General features: G+C 40.0%; 2 protein-coding genes across 11 annotated transcripts in view; one reads left to right on the top strand and one right to left on the bottom strand.

Moving 5' to 3' along the window:
• The window catches only part of LOC132406918 (uncharacterized), a 128,701-nt gene that overhangs the window by 4,111 nt on the left and 99,173 nt on the right, over positions 1-25,417 (top strand). Inside the window, exon 2 of one of the 10 annotated variants that reach the window (XR_009516309.1) lies at positions 19,960-20,611. The exons of 8 other annotated variants lie outside the window; for them this stretch is intronic. Coding sequence is in view for 1 of the 2 variants with exons in the window: in XM_059993049.1 (XP_059849032.1) it covers positions 18,407-18,430 (24 nt within the window). In the remaining variant the exon portion in view is untranslated. Of the gene's footprint in view, positions 1-18,249; positions 18,431-19,959; positions 20,612-25,417 lie in introns of those variants that run through there. One more of the 10 variants, XM_059993049.1, reaches the window with a different exon arrangement.
• Positions 4,324-20,086, bottom strand: LOC132406917 (tubulin beta-3 chain). The gene is made up of 4 exons (XM_059993045.1): positions 19,955-20,086; positions 14,650-14,758; positions 13,607-13,717; positions 4,324-12,106 (listed from the first exon to the last, which is right to left on the bottom strand). The coding sequence occupies exons 1-4, from the start codon at positions 20,009-20,011 to the stop codon at positions 11,031-11,033; spliced, it is 1,353 nt and encodes a 450-aa protein (XP_059849028.1). The 5' UTR covers positions 20,012-20,086; the 3' UTR covers positions 4,324-11,030.

Below are 25,417 nucleotides of genomic sequence, written 5' to 3'. Positions count from 1 at the left end.
CATTGTATTCTGGAGGTTTGATGAAGGGTCTCAGCTTGAAACTTTGACTGTTTACTCTTTTCCCTACATACTGCCTGACCTGCTGAGTTCCTCCAGCATTTTGTGTGCATGTGTTGTTTTGGATTTCTGGCATCTGCTGATTTTCTTGTGATTGTTATGTGGGCTTGACAGAGAAAATGAAGACATGGTTTCTCAGACTGGGATGTCTGGTGCTATAAAATAAGGGAATGGCTTTCAGGATTGAGTCAAGAAGAAATTTCTTCTGAATCTTGAAATTTTCTAAAAAGACTGTGGAGGCTCAGTCATAGAATTATATAAAACAGAAACGGCCTAACTCATCCTTGATGATCGAGAAATGTGAGCCAGTCTAATTTGCATGCACAACTCTCTAAACCTATACAGTCACTGAGTATATTCAAGAAATTTAGTTGCTGGATGTTAAGGAAAATAGCACCAAGGTGAAATATCAGCCATCATCGTTCTGAACAACAGAGGAGGCCAGAGGGGCCAATTGATCTAAACCTGCTTCAGTGTCTTTCTCCTTCTAGTACTCAGCTTGTGCCAAGATGAGGCCACCCTCAGGGTTGAGGAGCAATATCTTATATTCCCCCAGGGTAGCCTCCAACCTGATGGCATGAACATCAATTTCTCCTTCCAGTAAAACTTTTCACCCCTCCCCTCTTCCTCTCTTCCCCACTCAGGCTTTTTACCTTGTCTCACTTATCACATCCCCCTGAGTTCCCTCCTCCTTCCCTTTCTCCTACAGTCCACTCTCCTCTCCTGCCTTTTACCATTCCCACCCACCTGGCTTCAACTATCACCTTCCAGCTAATCTCCTTGTCCTTCCCAACCTACCTTTTTATTCTGACATGGATGCTGCCAGACCTGATGAGTTCCTCCAGCATTTAGTATGTGTTGCTTTGGATCTCCGGCATCTACAGATTTTCTTGAAATTCCACAAGCAAAATTGTTTGATTTCCAGAAACTGGTACTAGTTATTTGTGTATTTTTTGAAGTGTGGCATCTCTTAGCCCCTTATGTAGGGTGATGTGGGGTTTTGAAAATTCTTATATACTTGGCCACTCCTATATCACCAAATCTGAAAGCTCCATTTCTCTTTAAAGTGATAAAATTTGGGACAGGCTCAGCACCAGGCTCTCTGGTACAAAAGATCAGACATGCAGAACTCATCGCCTTTGCCAGCAACTTCCACCCTGCACTCAAATCTGACCTTATTTTGGATGTCTCCCCATCTCCGGAGACATTTTTCTGTAAACCTACCAACTCCTACAGTTACCTTAACTATACATTCTTCCACCCTGCATCTATAAGGATGCCATCCCTTTTTTTTACCTATTTCTCCATCTCTTCTGGAAGCTGTCACCTAGAAAGCTTTTGTAATGTCCTTGTTACAGAAAAATGGCTTCCCCCTTTACACATATTTGCTCCGTTTCTTGCCTGTCTGGTCTGAGTTCTCAACTCCATGGAGCAGAACAACAATACATTTCCTTTTATCTCAGTAACTTCAGAATCCAACATATCATCTTCTGTCTGCTCCAGTGTGATCCCACTGCACCACCTACCAGTCTCTCACTTGTTACTGCCAGATGAAGGTGTTTGCATATGATAGTCTCTTTCTCTCTCTCTCTCCCTCTCCCCAACACTACCACCACCACCACTTTCACTCGCTGCTCCCAAGGGAAGGTCCCTGCTTTCAAATGGTCTCCCTCTCCCTTGATACTGTTGGAGGATGGTACCTAATTTCTGGATTTGCCGTTTGTGCATTGGACTGTACATCCTGGTCACTCCTTTTTCTTTTGCCATGGCTTAATTGGAATGCCCTGAAGATAATGAGCACTGAGCTGAACTGAACATGATTCTTTTGATTTTGTGTTTTATTTTCCATGGTTTTGCTTGTTCTTTCTTGGTGACTTTTGTGCGGTTAGTTTTTTTGCACATGGAGAGGTTGATGTTTTTGCTGTTAGCGTGATTCGTTTTTTTGTGCTCCTGGGTCTCATGGTTTTCTTTGTTTCCTGGCTGGCTGTGTAGAAGATGAATCTCAAGGTTGTATACTGCATACATACATTGATAATAAGTGTACTTTCAATCCTTTGAAATGTTGACTTACACCTTTTGCCTTCATGAATGCAGATTGACCCAAGTTCGTAAAGGGTCTTGTTGTACCCTTCTGTTGGTATAGTTACCTGCAATGATTTTGGAATACTGAATTCATTTGTTGACTAGAATCTTGACTTCAGAAGTTATAAATATCTTAAAGATGAGGGAGACAGTTGTTTTTAACCACATCTGATATCTTATTTATTAATCTTTTTCATTTGAGGTAGATTGACAAAATGGACATATATCCAGTATCAATAAGATTGCAAAATGTCTTGAATATGCAAAGATGGAAAGGTCCAGGAAATATCAAAGAAGCAGTTTGTTAGGAGATATGTTGGACAAAATATGTGGCTGAAATGCCCTTCTCTCTGGGTGGTAGGTTGGTGGAGAGCCTCAGGTCATGTTCCCCTCAAGGGTCAACTCATCTTGCATGCTTACACTTCCAATAGACTCTGATATGTCAGGGCACAAATGTATTGAAGACAGATGCTTTTATATCTGGCCCCACAGATAGCACAACCCAATTCATTGGACTGACCAACTTTCAGTAAAAAAAGATAAGTGGGTGTAATGGTTTGTTTATTTAACTTCATTATAAAAACCTTTTTCTTGTAGTTAAAAGTATTTTGTGTAAGTGTAATGCTTTTTAATTTTAATTTTGAACAGTTTTTAAATGTTTATCAGAGAAGCTTAAAAAAAGGCAATTGACAGCAATGAGCTATCAAATGACAATCAAAGCTTTCTGAGTATGGGATATCAAATTGCCTCATTAGTCATCCCTGTCACACTTGTACACTGTTCCAGCCCATGGAACAGTTCCAATCATCAGGCTTCCTTCGATAAGTTCCCTGAAGCCACAGAAGGTAATTGCAACTGTTTTGAACGGACTAACTGGCAGATGTTCATGTAGGCAGTTACAAATGTCACAGACGTTGAGGAATATGCCTCATCTGTCACTGGCCACGTCAGTAAGTGTGTAGACAATGTTGTACCTCAAGGACAGACATCTCACGGCCCAACCAGAAGCCATGAGTGAATGCAGAGATGCCTCCCTACTAAAAGCCCAGGACACTGCCTTTAAGTCTGGAAATAGAGCAGTTCTCTGACCAGCCAAGAGGAACCTCACCTTAGGATTAAGAGGGCAAAGACCACCTTCACATAAAAATATTCAGGAGTACCTGTCTGATAAAGCTCGCCGGTGTATGTGGCTGGATATGAAGAGCATTGCTAACTGCTCAAGGAAAAAGTGTCAACTGTATCAGTGATGTGCCCCTCTTCAATGCTCTAAACAACCTTTATGCATGCTTTTGAGACATACAACACAATGCCAGCCACGAAAGCTACCTCTCTTCCAGGTGAGTAGCCACTGTCTGTAACAGTAGCAGACATGAGAAGGACTCTGCAGAGAGTCAAGCCCATAAGGCTGCCAGGCCAGGTAACATCACAGGCTGAATACTCAGGGAGTGTGCATACTGGCTCACTTGACATCTTCACAGACATCAGCACTTCACTCATTCAAGCTGCTGTCCCCACAAGCTTCAAATCAGTCACCGTCATCCTTGTACCAACGAACTCTTACATCTTCAGAACCAAATGGCTACTGCCCAGTGGCACCAAAGCCAATCAGCACAAAGCGCTTTGAACGGCTGGTAATGGCACATATCTAAGACTCCACTTCTGCCAGACTGGACACTCACCAATATGTTTACTGATGTCATAGCACCTATCATGCGACTGACCCTGACACACCTAGAAAACAAGGATGTTTATGTCAGAATGCTGTTTCTGGATTTCCCTTCAGCATTCAACACTATTGTACCACAGACCTTGGTGAACAAACTCCTACTCTTCGGTCTCAATGCACCACTGTGCAATTGGGTTGAACTTCCTAATGAACAGACCTCACATAGTCAGGATGCACAACTGCTCCTCCCTCCAAATCATCCTCAACACAAATAGCACCACTCCGCCCCCCAACCAGGGCTGTGTGCTGAGCCTATTGCTGTACACTCTGCTCACACACGACCATACGGCCAAACACCTGAGTAATTACATTGTCAGATTTGAAGATGACGCAACAGTAGTGGGGTTCATAACAAACAGTGATGAGACAGGTACAGACAGACAGACATACTTTATTGATCCCGAGGGAAATTGGATTTCGTTACAGTCGCACCAACCAAGAATAATGTAGAGATATAGCAATATAAAACCATATATAATTAAATAATAATAATAAGTTAATCATGTCAAGTGGAAATAAGTCCTGGACCAGCCTATTGGCTCAGGGTGTCTGACACTCCGAGGGATGAGTTGTAAAGTTTGATGGCCACAGGTAGGAATGAAGTCCTATGACGCTCAGTGTTACATCTTGGTGGAATGAGTCTCAGGCTGAATGTACTCCTGTGCCTACCCAGTACATTATGGAGTGGATGGGAGACATTGTCCAAGATGGCATGCAACTTGGACAGCATCCTCTTTTCAGACACCACCATCAGAGAGTCCAGTTCCACCCCCACAACATCCCTGGTCTTACGAATGAGTTTGTTGACTCTGTTGATGTCTGCTACCCTCAGCCTACTGCCCCAGCACACAACAGCAAACATGATAGCACTGGCCACCACAGCCTCGTAGAACATCCTCAGCATCGTCCAGCAGATGTTAAAGGACCTCATTCTCCTCAGGAGGACGGCTCTGACCCTTCTTGTAGACAGCCTCAGTGGCAGTGAAACAGCTTAAGGCTTGCACCTCAGTTTGGAGGTGAAACAGCTTAAGGATTGCTGCTAGACAAATAACCTCTTCCTCAATGATAACAATGGTTACCAACTTCAGAAGAACGTGCATAACTCACACCCTCTTTACACTGGCCGCACAGCAGTGGAACCTATGAGATGTTTCAAGCTCCTAGGTGTACACATCTCGCACAACCTCTCATGGTCCCAGAACGCATCCTTCAATGCCTCTACTTTCTGAGGAGACTGAAGAAAGCAGGACTATGCATATCAATATTCATGACTTATTACACAGATGTGCACCAGAGAGCATACTATCATGCCGCATGGTTCAGAAACTGCCTGTGGCATACAGGAAGGCTCTACAACGACAAAACCGTCCAATATATCACAGACACTACCTACCTACAATCAAGGACTTAAATACAGAAAGGTACTGAAAAAAGGCCAGCAATATCATGAGGAATCCCATCCATCCTGTTCATGGACTGTCCATTCCTATTAGGGAGCATGCTTTGTAGTATTCACAGCAGGACCACCAGATTCAAAAAGTTTCTTCCCCCAATCAGTAAGGTTGTTCAACACCTCCACTTATTAACCACGCCATCACACACCCCACTACCACTACTTTTATCATTTCCTGTCTGTCAGCTTATGTACAGACACTCCTGGACCTAGCGTCACTTTATGGTCATACAATCAATCTATGTATATAAGCTATCTTATGTATTTATATTTATTGTGTTCTTTATCTTATTGTTTTTTTTGTGCATTGGATCTGGAGTAACAATTACTTCATTCTCCTTTGCACTTAAGTATATTAAACAATCATGACTCTGGTGGGAAAAGCTTTATGATTAATCCCAGATGGTGTGCTGGATTGAGCAGTCAAGAAAATCAGTTTTAGAGTTCAGATGTATTTTGACAAAGGGTGATGCTTCTGATGATGAATTGTAGACTGCTGGAAGAATTAAATGACTGCAAAGATTTGTTATTGACAATTTCAGATCAAAAATTTGCATGTGAAACTATTTGGGAATTCCCGAGGCCATCACGTATCCAAGGTTAGGAGGGACCCTAGAGAGTCGCCTCCAAGTGGACTACCTGGTCAACATTTTCAATGGTCTATTGGATAGCCTCATCATTGTCATTTGTTAGTCAAGGAAGATTGCAAGTCTTTATGGCACATAGTGGTTCAAAAAGGTGATTAATGTTGGAACCCAGAAATAAACATTGTACTCCTTAGTACATAAACTATTTCATTTTTTTAAAAAATCAGGTTGAGTGCAGAGAAGTGATACTTTTCTTGTAGCACTTTATTTTTATTCAAGTAACTCAGCATGACTTTACACAAGTATTCATTGTGGTAATGTGGGGGCCTTTCTACAGGTTGTACATGGATGGTATCGATAATCATTAGACAGTTTTGTCTGTGATATTTTAAGGATAATTGTTGACAGGGATATGGATGAGAACATCTCTGCTCATATGTGCATTGGGATTGTTTACAGCTATTTGAGAAGAGAAAGTATTATTGATAAATTTAATCATGTAAGCTCAGGCTGGCATGTCTGTTGTATTCTGAACTCTTCAGCCTTCTGATTTAAGCAAGAATGCATTTCTAGAAATGTGACTGAAGATGATCAGCATGAGGATGGAAAAATGGGCACAGGTATAGGAAGCAGTGATTTAATGATTTTTCAAAGGACAGGTCATAGCAAATGTTACTTCCTTTTGTAGACTTGAAGGAGGGGATATGACTTAAAATATGGAACAGCATTTATAATATTGTAGAACTAATGAAACTCTTAAGTACAAGTCTTGTACAGGTTACAAATGCCAAATTTATGTATGGCCTGTAAATAACCCTAACCCTAAAGTGAGACTGCTGGGATGGATTTGTCAGCTGTTCTAGGGGTACAAGCATCGTCCAGTGTGTGAGAACTTAGACAGCAGCAACATCTTTGCATCTTGCAGAGAAATCTGAATGTTTGAGTTAATTGCCTTGGTTTAACTACCTGTTGCCCTTAGATTTGTCAATGATATTTTTAAATTTATCTGGGTGCAGTCACATTTCAAATTTGCCAGCTGTTCAGGATATGAAAGATCTTGGGAATGGAAAGCAGTGGGGAAGAACAATAATTGAATTTAATGAATAGTAGCTATAGGAATGAAGGTTACAGTTCACATGAATGTAAGGCATCTTTAAGGCTTAGACAGAGTTGGGAGTTAGAATTTTAGGTAATTAGGGAATAAGACTTCACACTTTTTCAAAGATTTAGTGCCTTGCTGTAATGTTAATATTGAACATTCCTATTATGCTCAAAGCACTCTGGGGTACTGGAACAGGTTTATTTTTGTATGCATGTATATTTTTATGATATGTCTTTATTGTCTGGTCTATAGATAGGTGAAATACTGAAAATGTGTCATTTGTCATATATGTTGATTTCTTTCAATCTAAATAAATGGGAAAACATCCAAGTTACACAAATTTGTGTTAAATGCACAACATCAGAAAAGGTTTCACAGCAATAATTTATTAAATATTCAAAAATTAACTGGCAAAACAGTTAAAAAATAAAATTAGGAATTCATGTTATTAAAATAAAGTTGGAGTTTTAAATATCCAGAACTTATACAGTTGGTTGGTGACCAATACTGAGAGTAAAGAGGATAACAGGATAAGGCTAGCTGGAAGCAAGTAATCTATACAGTGCCTTGAAAAATTATTCAGTCCCCACAACTCTTCATTTTATTGTCTCATTTTCTAAATTTAAAATATATTGAAGTAGAATTTTTTGAGCTAATCTACAAAACATTGTGCATTAAATCAAGAGAAAATTTCCTAAATCTGTCAATAATTTACTAAAAATTAAAAACCACAATTGAAGCTGAAAAAGTATTCATCCCCTTTATAATTACTACACTAACTTTCCTTAGGTGCAACCAATATATTACCTTACTAATTTGCCCAATTTGTTGATGTAGAAAATAGTCCTTAATGAATTCATAAGAATACCCCCTCTCTAAGATCCAACAGTATGGAATATTTTCAACAGACCAAGCCACATTGAGGACATAAGAGCATTCAAGACAAGTTAGGGAAATAATAAAGAACCACAAATCAGGGGAAGGGTACAAGACCATCTCAAAGGCACAGAACGTACCTTGGATCTCAGCGCAGTCCATTGTGACAAAGCAGAAAAAATATCAAACCAGCCACACTGCCTATGTCAGACCGTCCCTCTCCAGAGAAGAATGGCACTTGTAAGAGAGACTACTGTGACACCACAGTACTCTAAATGAGCTGCACAAGCCAGTGGCTACACTGGACATGAAGTTCATGGTTCCAGAAACTCTAAGGCCTTGCACAAAATGGGGATTTATGGAAGAATGGCAAAGTAGTAGTCCTGGCTAAATATATCCTTGCCCATAAAGACTTTGCAAAGTGCCACTAAGGTACTGTAAATATGTGGAGAAGGTCTTGTGGTCGAATGAGACTAAAGTGGAACACATTTGGCTTCAACACTATGTGGCATGTATGGCGTAAATCTAATACTGTGCATCAGCCAGATAGCACCATCCCTTACTGTAAAGTACGGTGGAGGTAGAATCATGCAATGGGGATGCTCTTCAGCAGCAGGGACTAGAAATCTGGTCAGGAATGCTGGGAAGATGAATGCTGACAAATACAAAGAGATACTAGATAAAAATCTGCTGGCTTCAGCCACAAAGATTAAACTGGGGAGGAAGTTAGTCTTTCTGCAGGACAACTACACAAAGCACGCTGCCAGAGCAACCATGGATTGACTTCAAATGAAGAAAACTTGATGTCTTTGAATGACCCAGTGAAGACTCCCGCCTTTAATCTGAACAAGCATCTCTAGGAAGATGTCAGGATTGTTGTCCACTGCCACTCCCCATCTGACCTGGCACATCTTCAGCAGTGTTGCAAGGGGGTTGGGCAAATCTTGCTCCATCACTGTAGTGTGGAGGCATGGTTTATTTGCCATTCAAATGCCGCTTCCACTGTATTGACTGTTGATTGGTGCATTTAAGAACTACAGCCACTCTTCCCATTCATTGGCTTACACACCACGACACCTAGAGTCCAGTCTCAAGCACCTTGGTGATACAGGAATAACATGCAAGAGATTCACTCTCTTTTCCTTTGTTCCCAATGCATACCTCAGAGAACCACTGGGAAGGTATGTCCTGTACGCACTTTCTGCAAAATATCTGTTGAATATTTAGTTCTGCAGTTTGTGCAACTTAGGGGACTTAAATGTTTGGTCGTTTTATTTTTGGATTTGCAGTCAGTGTTTTCTGTCTCACTCACCAAACCTGTGAACCAGCTTCCACTTTACAATCACGTTGTGCAAAGCTACAGTAATAGATACTTGTACAAAAAGGCTACAGGCTGTAATACAGTGGTGCTAAAAAAAAGTTTGTAAGCCCTTTAGAATTTTCTCTGTTTCTGCATAAATATAACCTTAAAATGTGATCAGGTCTTCACGCAAGTCCTGAAACTAGATAAAGAGAACCCAGTTAAATAAATAACACAAAAAGCATTATACTTTTTCATTTATTTGAGGAAAATGATCCAATGTTATATGTATTTGTTGAACCTCTAGGATTATCATTTCAGTTAGAGAGGAAATTAGAGTCAGATATTTCCACCAGGCTGTAAAAGCATACAAAACCATTTCTGAAGAGTTTCGGCTCCACCAATCCACAGTCAGACAGATGGTGTACCAGTGGAGGAAATTCAACACTCTTGTTACTCTGCCCAGGAGTGGTCGACCAACAACAAAAAAATAAAATCACTCCAATGGCGAGGTGTGTAATACACCAGCAGGTCACAAAGAACCCCAGGGTAACATGTATAAGGAGCTACAAGCCTCTCTTGTCATGGCTGATGCCAGTGTTCATGAGCTTACCCTCAGACAAACACTCAAACAATGATGTGCATAGCAGGATTGCAAGGAGAAAGACACTACTCTCCAAGAAGAGCATTGCTGCCTGTCTAAAGTTTGCTAAAGACAATGTGAAAAGCCAGAAGGCCATTGGAAGAATGTTCTGTTCACAGATGAGTCCAAATTAGCTTAAATGTGAAGCATTATGTCTGGCAAAAAGCAAACACTGTGTTCCAGCACAAGAACCTCATCCCATCTGTGAAACATGGTGGTGGCAGTATCATGGTTTGCTGCCTTGGGACCAAGATGGTTTGCCATCATTGCTAGAACCATGAATTCTGAATTCTATCAGCAAATACTATGGAAGAATGTCAGGGTATCCATCTGTGAACTGAAGCTCAACAGAAAGTGGGTCTTGCAGCAAGACAATGAACCTAAACACACAAGTCAGTCTACCAAAGAATGATTGAAGTAGAAGAGGTTTCACATTTTGGAACAACTGAATCAAAGTCCCAAACTTAATCTTGTAGAAATGTTGTGAAAAGACCTGAAGCAAGCAGTTCACCAACATCCCAGAGTTGAAGCAGTTTTGTAAGGAGGAATGGCTTAAAATTCTCCCAAGCTGATGTGCAGGACTTATCAACAGTTACTGGAAACATTTGGTTGCTGTGGGGGGGGGGGGGCGGGGGGTCACACCAGTTACTGAAAACAAAGGTTCCCATACTTTTTCCCAATACATATAATATTGAATCATTTTTCTCAATAAATAAATGGACAAGTATGATGTTTTTGTGTTATTTATTGAATTGGGTTCTCTTTATCTAGTTTTAGGACTTGGATGAAGGTCACATTTATGCAAAAATGCAGAGAATTCTACACAGTTCAAACTTTCTAGCACCACTGTAGCTGCGAGAGGTGGTTCAACTAAGTACTGAGCAAAGGGGATGAATACTTTTGAACTACGGACATCCCTGGGTTTTAATTTTTAGTTTGTCATGCTTTATAATTTTCCTTGATTTTGGGCTCTGTGGGGGGGGGGGGGAAAGGAGCATGTGATTCACAAATAAATATTCTCAGTTAAACTGATCAAGATCCCTGGTTGTAATACTCATTTATGTTAACAAAGGGTTGGGGACTGAATACTTTTACAAGGCACTGTAACTGAGCTAACTCGTAATAAAGACAAGTAAAAGCCTGATGTGAAGATCTAGGGTAAACTGTTTTCAAATCCTCTCAATGGACATGAATGATTCACATTTCATTTTGGACCATGTGCTTCAGATTCTTCTTCATCATCCTCGTACATCTCCCCTTCTTCATCAGCTGTAGCATCTTGGTACTGTTGGTATTCAGACACCAGGTCATTCATGTTACTCTCTGCTTCAGTAAACTCCATTTCATCCATACCTTCACCAGTGTACCAGTGCAAGAATGCCTTCCTGCGGAACATAGCTGTGAACTGCTCTGAGATCCGCTTGAAAAGCTCCTGAATTGCAGTACTGTTGCCAATGAAAGTGGAGGACATCTTGAGTCCACGAGGTGGAATATCACAAACAGCCACTTTAACATTGTTGGGAATCCATTCCACAAAGTAGCTGCTGTTCTTGCTCTGGATAGCTAACATCTGCTCATCAACTTCCTTCATGGACATCTTTCCCCTGAAGACTGTGGCCACTGTCAGGTACCTACCATGACGGGGATCACAAGCAGCCATCATATTTTTGGCATCAAACATTTGCTGAGTGAGTTCTGGGACGGTTAATGCCCTATACTGTTGGCTTCCTCGGGCAGTAAGCGGAGCAAATCCTGGCATAAAGAAATGGAGTCGAGGGAAAGGTACCATGTTCACTGCAAGCTTTCTCAAATCAGCATTAAGCTGTCCTGGAAATCTCAGGGAAGTGGTGACCCCACTCATGGTAGCTGATACCAAATGGTTGAGGTCTCCGTAAGTGGGTGTTGCAAGTTTGAGGGTCCGGAAGCAGATGTCATAGAGAGCTTCATTATCTATGCAGTAGGTTTCATCAGTATTTTCCACAAGCTGGTGGATGGAGAGGGTGGCATTGTATGGCTCTACCACTGTGTCAGAGACTTTTGGAGAAGGAACAACACTGAAAGTATTCATGATTCGGTCAGGATATTCTTCTCGTACTTTGCTAATAAGCAGGGTTCCCATGCCAGAACCTGTACCTCCACCCAGAGAGTGCGTAAGCTGAAAACCTTGCAAACAGTCACAATTTTCACATTCTTTTCTCACCACATCAAGGACAGAGTCTACAAGCTCTGCACCTTCTGTGTAATGCCCCTTTGCCCAGTTGTTTCCAGCTCCACTTTGCCCTATAATGAGAAAATAAAATAAATGATGACTGATATTCATGGTGTACATGAGCAGAAATAATTTCTGCAATTGCATATTCTGGAAATGTTTTCCTGAAAAAAAGTAAATTAAGATAAAGCCACTTAATCTGATTTTTATGATAAGAACATTCAATTTTTGGTATCACTTCAGAGACTATGGTATGAATCAAAGGAGAGAATATCAAATTTGCTATCTTACTCTGTTCATTATATAACAATAAATGAATTTCTTCCAATGATTTTATGTATACGATAACACCATGAAATATATAATACATATCATATTCAAGATCTGTAAATAGAAGTGAAAATCAAATGTAGTATTCAACTGACATTGAATTATACAGATTAGAGAATGCACCATTGGGCAGATGCAAGTTAAATTGATTTTACCAGAGTTATATTTTAATCACATTATTATAACTTCTTACATCTATGTTTACATTGATAAATAGCTGTATAAATTTGTCAACTGTGGTGGATCACCATTGACAAAACAAGCTGATCAGTAGATGTAGGTTGTTTCTATCATAATAACTAATTTTCCCTCTTAATTGATTACAAAGACCAAGTATTTCCATAGGCTCAGCATTATTATGTTAGCCAATTTATCACATTGCATATTTGGAAACAGTCTAAATGACTCATATGGAGAAAAAGATCTGAGCCAATATTTAAACAGGCTGCAGATATTTGAATTAAAGTAAAAAAGATAAAATTGGGAGTAAAGTTCTACAGCCCAAGTGTACTCTCTGGATATCCAGGATGGGGCTAGAAAGTGGCCAACCTGCAGAATCAGATAATAATGTGGTAAAGACCATTGCTGGGAATGGCAAGGGGCAGAGCAAAAAGCAGCATGTATCATCCCCAAGTCTGGAATGGCCGGAAATGAGCCAGAGTTGTCCAAAAATCAAAACAGAACTTTGTAGATTAAAATTTGGACATAAAATTGTTAATTTGAGTTAAAGAAGCTTGATATATATAATTCTTTACATTGTCATCATTTTTTTTTTTGTTAAACTAAAGAGAGAGTTTGGAAAAGATGGCAGAATCTGAAAAACCAAGCTAACAAAATGAAGTGGCAGTGACAAGACAGTACAGAAATGACTCCCCTTCTAGGAGTGTCGTGGCCATAATGCAGAAACGATTAGTGACAATGCCTTGTTTTCTCTCAATTCATTCTTTATTACTGGGAATAACACAAAACTGATATTGAACCTTTTGCAAGAGATCCAATGCTTATTTTAAGCAGCCACCCAAAAGCCTGAAAATTAGCCCTAGCCTCTGAAATATGCTCAAAACCTTATTCTATTAGATTGCAGGTCATTAGAAATTTTATTTGCCTTTATTTACCACCTTGGAAACAAATAGAAACAATGATAGATTTCTAGCAGCAAAATATAAAATTGTGCATTAACTCTAATCTTATTTTTGGAAAATTGGATCTGTTTATTATCTGTTCCTGCTAAGTCAACTTACCAAAAATAAAATTGTCTGGTCTGAAGAGATGTCCAAAAGGCCCTGATCGAACACTGTCCATTGTGCCTGGTTCCAAATCCACTAGGATGGCTCTGGGTACATACTTAAGAGCTGCAAAGAGAGCATACAAATCTAATATTTTTGCTCAAATTATGGCAAGCAATTATTTCAAACTTGCCATACTAAAATTGGAAGACCAACCCACATTTTCTTGGCACTATCACCATTGGCCCACAAGTGGACTCTGTGTTGCACCAATATATATCCCTAATCTTACATAATCCAATATTTATTTCTAATAGATGTGCTGTCCTACAGTAATTTGAAATTCAGTAATTTCATAGAAATAAATTACACTAAATATCCCAAAAAACTTCAGAAAGGTTAAATGATTTATTCAAGAAATAGTGATGAGGCAATGCCAAGCTGCTGTTTAAAATGGTTTATGGTTTAGACATGATGAATTTACTTTAGGAGGATTCTTTGCAACCTTACTCCTAAATATGCAATTGAATATTTGCATGTTTAATACCTGATGTATTAAATTATTATTTAGAATTCAGCATAGTGAAGCAACTGGCTAACATTTTCAGCAACCCAGGTTCAGTACTGACCTTGAATAGAGTCCACATTCTGTCCATGACTGCTTGGGTTTCTCCCACATGCTCCAGCATTGTCTCTCTTTCCAAATATGTGGTTCATAATTTAATTAGCTACCGTAAGTTGTCCCTAGTATGTTGGGGTTGCTAGAATCCTGGGAAACTGATAGAAATATGGGGATGCGTAGGAATAGGTTAAATGGGTGCTTGATGGTCATAAGGATCATTGTGGTTTAAAGAACCTATTTTTGTCCTGTATGTTGTTTTGATGGTTTGAACCAAATGCTATACACTTAGAAAAAAATTTAAAATCCAATTAGCCTGGACAATGTCAATATAAATAGGCCTGAACTGTGCTGTAGGTTTTCCATGTTTCTAAATGCTTAATATACCCAATTCTGATATATATCAAATCTCAACTTCATGTTGGTTTATATTACTTACAAGAAGCTTCATTGTAGTAGACACTAATCCTCTCCAGCTGCAGGTCTGAGTCGCCCATATAATTCCCACTGGGGTCAATCCCATGCTCATCACTGATGACTTCCCAGAACTAAAGATGATAAAATATAAGCAAAATTGCAAAAAGTATTAAGTACCATGTATGGAAGTATGAATATAATTTGCACATCATCATCTCCAATCTCCCCATGGCATTCCATGTTCATCTTTGTGCTCAGAATGACATCTGTGAGGATTAAATTTTATCAAACAAGATCACTAATTATCTATACTAGAAGTCAGAAAAATAATTTGACTATTTTATATGCAAGCAGAATACACATCTTAAATTCTGTCTGATAGGCCATATAAGTATCTGTTATACATGATTGTGCATCAAAAATGTGCTGTCTATGAAATAGATTTTAAAAATAAATCACGATACAATCGTAATGGAAAAATAGATTTTTTCCCCCACTAGAGGTTGAATATTAATCAGTGATAATTAGACATTTAAACCAACAAATTAAGAAATCAGTAACAACTACTTTTGCATTTTTCAAATTAGGACAAAATGTTTCTTTTTTTTAAAATTGGACAGTGAAGGATAGATAACTTTATTTTCTAGGACTTCCAAGGATTGAGAAATACACTTTTACCCCTCAAATCACAATATATGCATTGAAAGGTTATACAAAGATTACCACATTTCAAAAGGATGAATAAATGAATTTGGTTTAAATGTTGCCCTGTATGAGGTCCTACATTTAAAGTAGCTGATCATGGTACTGAAAATACATGCATTAACTTACTTTAGTTTAGTCCCAGCCTTTTTTAAAAAGATGTGTGTGTTTGAATCGAATCTGTAGATGTACATTGCATCTTCTTGGGTTAGTTAATTAAGAAGAAGCAGTCAGCTGTGCAATAAATCTGAATTTCCTTCTGTCTCATCCATCATAAACTTGCTAGTTTTTCAGCACCAGCTGGCAGACACAGAACTGGTTTAATTTCTCTAGATCTCCAGAGAATAAAAAGGATGTAATCTAACACTCGTGTCTCCTTCTAGTTCTATTATTCATCTAGACCCAGCTGGTTCCTAGCATCTAATGGATTCATATGTAATCTTCTGGTAGCAGCAGATGCAATATTAAAGTGATTTTGGCCAGTAAATTTTTTCAACTTTCCCTGCTGGCATAAATTTAATCTTTTCTAAAACAAGGATTATCTGGCCCAATGCACTGTCCATTTAACCCCAAGATTCACAAGTAGTTAAACTAAGGAAAGGCTATAAAATTTATATAAATCCAGTTTCTACCATTGCAAAGCCTCCAGCACTTGGTTCAAATTGGAACAAATGGCTAGAGTTCATTGTATGTTTGGTAATGGAAATAAAAGTGCTCTTTTATTATCCCCTCCTTCCATTTCTAATTTGAAGTGTGAACTGTCCTCATACTACTGGAGTTAGTGTTTTGAAAATACAGAGCTATTAGTTAAGGAGTTCTAGGATTTTGACCCAAGAACCGTAGTAAGGTACCTTTCTAAGTCAGGATAATATGCAACTATGCCAACTACCTATTCGCTTTTCATAAATATAAATTATAGCAATTGCCAGTTTCTTCCATGTGGGACATTTATTAGATTTTTATTACCAATGTGACAAAGTAAACAGCCTAAATATCTGATAAATTTACTAATGAAATAATTATGACCATCAAAACATTTATTATCTGATTAGTTAACATTCATCGTTTCTCATTGGACATTATTGCATGCCAGTTGGCTGCAATATTTTCCAACATAAATAGCTATGGATCCCAATATTTAATTGAATCGCTTTGACAATGAAAGGAGCTATAGAATTTCTATTTATTTATTAAAATATGTTTTATCCTATTGTACTATATCTTAATAATATGAACTGACTTTATTGGAGTTTAAGACTAAAATGAACCAAGGTGAACAGTTGGTAAAGTGATCAATAGGTGACAGCAAATGCCATGCTCTGGCAGACTTGGATGCTCTTCATTGACAACAGCTCAGCATTCAACACTATCATCCCCTCAACTAATCTCTAAGCTCCAAGACCTGGGCCAGAAAACCTCCCTGTGCACTGGATCCTCAATTTCTTCACTGGCAGACTTCAGTATGATTGACAATAGCATCTCTACAATCACCATCAGCAAAAGTGCATCACTGAGCTATTCACTTCATGCTTATGATTGTGTGGTTAAGTACAACTCCAGTGCTGTATTTAAATTTGCTGGCGACTTCACTGTTGTTGACCAAATCAAAGGATGTGATGAATCAGCATATAGGAAGGAGATTAAAAATCTGCCACAATAACCTCTCAAGTCAGCAAAACTGAAGAACTAATTATCAACTGTAGGAGAAAGAAGCCAGAGGTTCACGAGCCAGTCCTCATTAGGGGAACTGAGGTGATGGACAGCGGTTTTGAATTCCTTGGTGTTAACATATCAGAATACCTGATCAGCACATTAAGTGTCATCACAAAGAAAGCACGATAGCCTCTACTTTAATACATTCAGGATGTCTCCGAAAACATTGACAAGCTTCTATAGATGCACAGAGGAGAGTATCACAACTTTAAGTTTAAATATAACGTTTTTTGGAATGATTAGTTGAAGTCATTGGAGAAGCAGAAATCTGTCTTTAATTGTTTGTTCCATCCAGACCATAACTAAATCATTGTTTTCGCAGGAATTATTGTTTCCACATTACTATTGCAAAATATACACCCTTTCCTGTAACCACAGGAGGTGCAACATTTGTTCGTATACATCCCTGCTCATTACTATGTAGAGTCCTAACTGCCCTTCCAGCGGAGGGGAAGGTTTTTGGGCATCTCCTCCAATCTTGTATATTAGATTCAGTGTGCAGACTTGGTGACTGGTTTGAAAAGCATTAGCACTCTTATCTGGAAGGTCATTCAAGCTCCTGGTTTCAAGCCAATTCCCTTCCCATTTGATCAGTCCATCCATGGCCTTCTCCACGGTCAGGGTAAGGTGCAATGCAAGCTAAAATAATAATTCTATTATTGTTATCCCATGCTTCCTGCTCTTTCTCCTTATTTTTGTCCCCCTCCCACTTATTACCCATTCATTTCAACCTCCCGCAACAGTTCCATTTGCTCATCTTTCCCATAAAATGTTAGCATTTTCACTATCCTTACCAGTGCTGGAACCTGATTAGTATCCTTTGTGTCTCTACTTATCACCTCCTCCCCCATTCTTTGTCTCGACTTTCACCTCCCCCTCCCCCACCAGGCTCTATTTTCTTTCATTTAGTCCTGGCTGTCACCTATTACCTAATGTGCTTCTGTCTCCCAGCTCCATCCCACCCCCCTCACCTACTCACCATCTCCGCCTCTCAATCCACCCCATCGCCATCACACCCGTCTTGCCCCTCTCCCTCTCTTCTTATCAGAGATTTCCTGCACGCCCTACACCCAAACTGTTGACTGTTTCTCCTTCCCCCCCCCCCCCCCCCCCCCCCCCCATGCACAGATACACATACGCTGCTGGACTCGCCGAGTTCGTCCAGTTAATTTTTTTTTAACCCTTGTGTTGATGAGCATAAAGTGATTCAGGATTCTTAGGTCTGCAATTATTAAAAAGATTAGCCTTTAGCCATTTTGCGCAGATCACTGGTCTGAGGCAGACCGTGTAGACAAGCCAAGATCAGAGACACGCATCGTGCATTAGGATATTTGTCAGCTGAACAGTTCTTCCCGTGGCACATCATGGAGCGCGCTCAGCCGTCGCAAGTATTAAAACCGCACATTGTGCATTTACTGACATCTGATAGGAGAATAATAGTTTTCAGCCTATTGCAATCCTCCAGTATAACTAAAATTACGTTAGTTGAAAATGCATAGTGTTTGAAGGCATTTGAACAGATATGAATTTGTTTTATTCTGGGTTGCCTTGCGCAATGTGTTATTTCAGGTTTAGTGTTTTGCAGTAATACATATAATTTATTCTGTGTACGCAGCCAAAGGGAACCATTTTACCCATAGCTGCGCCAATCGTTGAAAATGTCATATCGATTTACGAATCCCTACAGAGAAAGAAGGAACTCCTTTGTGTCCCAGCGTGGCATTTAATTAGGGCAGTTTTCCTGATTACGTTAAAATAACCACACCCGTTTAATTCCGACTTTTGTGCTCGGCGAAGAACCCCCCCCCCCCCCAAAAGGCAATGGGTTCCGAGACCACTGTATTGTGAGCCTCATCACGTACCACCCGTGTCCTTTTCGCCAGACAGCGATTGAATAAAAATGACCACATTTCTACCACCCTGCCCATTGAATGCTCGCCAGATTTTACTTTCATCTTGGTATGTCTTGGCGTTCTTGTATGTATGACGTCGTCACGACCACCAAGTTAGAATAATTATTCTATCTCTATCCATGGTTGTGCTTTTCCCCGCCCATGAATTAACCTTTATTCAGATCACGTTTCTATTCCATTGCCATTTCGTTAAACTTTGATTTATTTGGCAAGATTAACAGATTCTCCAGATAACGGATTAGGACTAAGCAAGTCCATTTGGTAATCACCTTTCAAATATATGAACCATCACCAAGAATTACTTAGTATGTCATCACTTGTATTGCAGGTTTACTGAATCGTTTAAGAATGTTCTCAATAAAAAAAACGACCGCGGATTATGGGTGAAACAAGACGACAAAGCCCCCCTACTAAGGTTATTCATAATCATTTGGTCGCTCCGTGAATATGACATTGATTTCAAACACTGAGGCTTTGTTTTTTTCCATTATTGAAATCGTGGCTCCACCCTGCAGGCGCTGACTTCATGCAAATACAGGGGTGCCTGCGGCGGTGCTGTGCTCGGACAGTGCGGCAGGGCTGAGCTAATCACTTTCTCCCTCTCGTATCTGCAGTCTCGGGCGTGGCTGTCTGCAGAGCATGCGTCTCACCGAGAAGCAGCCAGCAGGCAGACTCCACAACAAAACTTGCCGATGCTAAGTAAAAAAATTCTAACAAAGAACCAAATAAAATACCGCAATTCATGGTGTTTACAGGAAGGATGAACTGCATGAATAAAAGGAAAACAGAAAAGACATACTTTCCACATTGAGCACAATTTCGTTTACTAATGATAAAGAAATGTTAATTAAACCTACCTTACAATAAAGCAACAATTAAATGACAAATTAGTTAAATTTAGATAACTACTTTTTTTCTTTCAATGAAAAAGTTATTGAGCACATATCGCAATTTATTGTAATTTACTAATTCCACACTTGTAACAGCAATATCATTTACCTTAGCACCGATCTGGTTGCCACATTGACCGGCCTGAATGTGGACGATTTCTCTCATTCTCACGCTGCTGGCTTCTTGCTGCGACTGATTAGAATTTTCGGCTGCTGAATCTGGTTGGAGAAGGCAGTGAGATGGTGCCGGCTGCTCTTTTATACTATTTCACTGTATCAGCTGATCAACGCCTCGAACAGGTTGATTTCAGAGACGGATTGCGTCAGTCTCCTGGGAGATAAAACTCAGTGGCCAATAACGAGCTAAGGAACCCTGCAACATCCCTGCAACGCCAGGGTCGCCTCCCACGAAATACATCGCCATTGCTGCAATTCTGTCTACACCATTGTCTGTTCTACGTTAGAAACAAAAGGACCTGATGCTGAACAGCACATTTACCAAAGGATTAGATCACTGATGTGTCATAATTGCTGTAGGAATGCACAACGTTGATGCGTACATTTTAAAAAAAAAAGCCAAAGGATCAGTACAGAAATCTGAAGAACATAAAATGCAGATGTCATGTTTTAGTAATTTGTGGAATAACGCTTTAACCTACCAACGCCGTTAGAGGTCAATATTCTTAAAGAATGTGGGACAGCACCACTGGAAAGTTCAGTGAAACTGCAGCGGAAGTAGATGTATAAAATAAAGAGTACAAAATAAGATATTTTGTTATTACTGTAAGAAAACCAGTAAGTCTTTTCTGATTCCAATGGAAGTTCACAGTAGTAACAGAAATCTTAAAAAAGGTTCCATGCTAATAACGAGTGTAATTATTTTCGAGTGTTCCCGTTCTCTTAACAAAGAGCATTTGCCATACATAAGGACTTCCTTTCATGTTTCCCAACCGAAAGAAAACTCAATCCACTTTATAGAAAGCATTGCAGTATACTCAAATTGTTAACCAATTCATACCATACTCAATCTAACTTTGGTTATTTCAAAACCAAATAATAGATTGCGTTTTTACTCAATTATGGAGGTATACACCTACTGTAGATAGGGTCTTGTCGGTCTGATCATGTAGATTAATATTGTGTCTGACTTTATATCATTTTGTTTTTTAATACTGGAGCATAGGAAATGCATATTAGAACTGAGAAAAAGATCTCTGGCAGGCATTATGAATGCAATACGAGAGAGCAGCACAAGGTTGCCATTTATTGTTTTAGTTGTTATCCAAGGGGTCCACTACACCCTTATATATTTAGCATTATAGCAAACCACATGTCTACATCCATAGGCCAGAAATTATTCAACCATAAACAAGAGAAAATCTGCAGATGCTGGAAATCCGAGCGACACACACAAAATGCTGGCGGAACTCAGCAGGCCAGGCAGCATCTATGGAAAACAGTACAGTCAACATCCTGGGCTGAAACCTTTCTGAAGGACTGAGGGGTTTGGCCTGAAATGTCGACTGTACTTTTTTTCCATAGATGCTGCCTGGCCTGAGTTCCTCCAGCATTTTGTGTATGTTGCTCAGTTATTCAACCATGACAGACTCACATTCATATACCCTCTCTCTTACAGAAAAGGGCGGTGCATAACCAGACTGGCAAGAACAATCTAACTGTGTGTGAACTAATAACAGAAACAGAATATCTGGGAATGCTCAGCAGCGCAGCCTGCATCTGTGGAGAAAGCAACACAGTCAGTGCAGGTCATCAGCCTGAACCGTTCTCTGTTGTCTAGTTTCCTCTCGCCATAGATGCTGTCTGAACTGCTTATTGTTTCCTGCAGTTTCTGTTTTACTTTTGGATTTCCAGCATCTTATTGACTCATCGGAAGATGTCATCATTATTTTATCTGCCATTGAACTGCTGAATCTATTCCTATTTACCAGTTGCACCGGTGAAGCTTGGACCTCCTAGTTGCCCCTTTCCCCTTATATTGCTTGTTTTCATTCAGATAACCAAGAATTCACAACACAAAGCAGGCTCTGTTAAGTGAATAAAGGAGGCCAATTGCCACTTAATAATTCTTGTCACTACTAGAGAAGTAGATGGTTGTTTGTTTGATCCATCTACAAAAATGTATGAAAGATCAAACAAATCAGGATCTGCAAAGAAGCTGCATGTGTTTTGTGCAGTCATTTCAACTGGGAGGTGATGGATAGCTCTTCTGGATTCAATCATGATGCAATCTCTGTTGGTTAATGTCTCAGGTTCTGTTGCAGTATAAAATGAAAGATAAATGCTGCTGACAACTGCTATGCAATCTCACCCTGCAGCCATCTAACCTCACCCAGCTACACTAATGGCTTTGAATACTATTGTTCAGTGGGGCTTTCAATATGTCACTATACTGCAGCAATCTGCCAGCAGAGGGTTAATTGGTTGAGTTGTCTGTCTCTCCCAGGGAATGAAAATGGCTCTATGATGCTAAAATCAATTGTTCTGTCTTGGAGTGGCAGCATTTGTGATCCTCCCATTGCCACTTCACCTGAGTCCTTGCCTGTGCCTGATAGTGAATCTGGGTTGCTGGCAGCCTGCAAAATCCAAATATTCTAAAAGAAGTGGCTGCAGAAAGAATTGATACTTTTGTTGTGAACTTACCAATTTTTCTAGATTCTGGCAAGGCCCAAATGGATGAAAAATTGTAAAAATAATCCCCCTTTTCAAGAAAGGAAGGAGACAGAAAGCAAAACCTGTAAATCAGTAGTCTAACATCTGTTATTAGGCAACAGCTGAAATTTGTTAAAATTTATTATACAGAATATTTAGAAGAACATAATATAATTCAGCTGAGTCAAGAAAATGTTATGAAAGGGAAATTTTTAGATTTCTTTGAGGATGTCCTAAATGGAATTCAGTAGGGTGTGAAATAAAAAATGCTGCACGTGATGATGGGAACTATTGAATTTGAGGGTAACGAATAGCATAAGTAAAAAATTGGCTAACCAACTGAAAACAGGGGATCAGAATAAATGGGTCCATTGCATGTTGGTAAGTTGTACTAAAGGGTGTCACAGGAACCTGTGCTGATGCATCAAATATTATTTAAAATATATATTCTTGGATTATTTGGAGAAACTGAGTGCTTTGTCACGATATACAATGGTTGGAAAGCAGATGAACACCGTAAGTGAGCGGGCAAAAATTTTCATGGATAGAAAAGAATATGAAGAAATGTGAAATTATCTACTTTGCTTTAAAAAGTATAACACCCTGGGAAAGGTTTCACTGCTAATGTAATGGTTTCTCTGTAGCTGCAGGGTTTGGGTTATGACTAGAGATAATGGGGGCTTTGGAATGTGCACTGGCCAATGAGGGGAGGTGTTTTCTTTCTTATGTGCCTGTGAGAAGGGACCAGTGGTTGGGAAGATGTCGAAGTCCATTATTAAGGATGAGATTTCGGGGTACTTTGAGACATATGATAAAATAGGCCAAAGTTAGAATAGTTTTCTTAAAGGAAATACTTACCTGACAAATCTGTTAGAATTCTTTGAGGGAATGACAGGCAAGATATACAAAGGAGACTCAGTGCATGTTATTTACATGGATTTTCAGAAGGTCTTTGATATGGTGCCGCTCATAAGGCTGCTTATCAAGATTAGCCCCATAGTGTTATAGGAAAGATACTAGCATGGATAGAACATTGGCGGATTGGCAGGAGGCAATGTGTGGGAATAAAGGAAGCCTTTTCTGATTGGCTGGCAGTGACTAGTGGGGTCGGTACTGGGACTGCTTAGTTTTACATTGTACGTCAATATTTTGGATGATGGAATTGATGGCTTTGTGGCTAAGTTTGTGGATGATACGAAGATAGATGGAGGTGAATGTAGTGTTGAGGAAACAGGGAGGTTGCCGAAGGACTTGGACAGATTAAGAGAATAGGTAAGGAAGTGGCAAATGAAACACAGTGTCAGGAAGTGTATGGTCATGCACTTTGGTAGGAGTAAAAGCATAGACTATATTCTAAATGGGGAGAAAATTTTAAAAATCTGAGGTGCAAAGGGACTTGGGAGTCCTTGTGCAGGATTCCCTAAAAGTTCATTTGCAGGTTGAGTTGGTGGTGAGGAAGGCATATGTAATGTTAGCATTAATTTTGAGAGGACTGGACCAGAAAAGTAAAGGTACCATGCTGAGGTTTGATAAGGCACTGGGAAGCCTTACTTGGAGCATTGCGAGCAATTTCGGGCCCCTTATTTAAGAAAGAATTGGAGAGGGTGAAGACATGACCGCTAAGCTGATTCAGTGTGCCACGTGCATGATGTGGGAGGTCAGGGACACTGATGGTGCCCCCGGCTGCTACAGCTGTGGAAAGTGTGTCCAGATTCAGCTTCTGAAGGAGCATGTTGCAGCACTGAAGAAAGAACTGGATGACCTCAGGTTTATCCGCGAAAACGAGAGTTTTCTGGACAGGACCTGCAGTGAGGTCATTACACCAAGGATACCGAAAGAGAGAAAGGAGGTGCGATGAGGAAGGAAAGGATGCTTGAAGTAAAGGAGACCCCAGGGGATGTACCTCTCGTAAACAGGTTCACCTTCTTGGAAGCTGTCAGGACAGAAGATACTGCCAGTCTGAGAGGCGGACAGGTCTGCGAGCCGAAAATTGGTGCAGAAGCAGAGCGGAGGAGTCGGACATCAGGAAGAGCCGTGGTAGTAGGGGACTCCATAGCAAGAGGATACAGAAAGGGGTTTCTGCGGCAACAGGCAAGATTTAAGGATAGTGTGTTGCCTCCCTGGTGCTAGGATCCAGGATATCACGGACCAATTGCAGGGAATCCTCAAGGGTGAAGGTGAACAGCCGGAAGTGGTAGTGCATGTTGGCACAAATAACATCGGGAAGAAGAGAAAGGACATTCTGCAGCGGGACTTCAAAGAACTCGGAAGAAGGCTGAAAAGCAGGACTTCCAGGGTGGTTATCTCTGGTTTGCTTCCAGTTCCTCTTGCTGGAGAGGGATGGAACAGGGAGATAATGGATCTGAATGTGTGGCTGAGGAACTGGTGCAGGAAGCAAGGATTTACATTCTTGGACCACTGGGATCTGTTTTGGGGTAGGAATGAATTGTACAAAAGGGACAGGTTGCACCTTAATAGGCGGGGGACCAGCACTCTGACAGACAGGTTTGCCACTGCAACACGGATGTGTTTAAACTAAGTAGTGGGGGGGGGAGGGAATGAACTGGAAATATAAGGATGGAGTTAAAGGGAAAGTGAAAATAAGAAAAGTTAAAAAGGACAACAGAATCAATGGAGTAGAAAGCTCAAGAAGAGATAATACAGTATGGCCAAGTGAAATAGGAATTGATATGAAAGGAGAGGGGAGTACCGAATTAAAAGTATTATATATGAATGCACGAAGTATAAGGAATAAAGTAGATGAGCTGAGGCTCAGTTGGAAATTGGCAAGTACGATGTTGTGGGAATAACAGAGGACAGGGCCTGGGAAATGAATATTCAAGGATATACATCTTATTGAAAGGACAAACTGACTGGCAGAGGGGGTGGGGTGGCTCTGTTG

Source organism: Hypanus sabinus, chromosome 17, assembly GCF_030144855.1.
Source record: "Hypanus sabinus isolate sHypSab1 chromosome 17, sHypSab1.hap1, whole genome shotgun sequence".
NCBI lineage: Eukaryota > Metazoa > Chordata > Chondrichthyes > Myliobatiformes > Dasyatidae > Hypanus > Hypanus sabinus.
This window is presented reverse-complemented; position numbering and strand designations above follow the sequence as displayed.

Coding starts and splice junctions, on each gene's coding strand:
- LOC132406917 (XM_059993045.1), bottom strand. CDS start 20,011: ATGAGAGAAATCGTCCACATTCAGGCCGGTCAATGTGGCAACCAGATC. Junction 13,718..14,649: donor CTACTACAATGAAGCTTCTT/GTAAGTAATATA, acceptor CTCTCTTTGCAG/CTCTTAAGTATGTACCCAGA. Junction 12,107..13,606: donor ACCAGACAATTTTATTTTTG/GTAAGTTGACTT, acceptor TTCTCATTATAG/GGCAAAGTGGAGCTGGAAAC.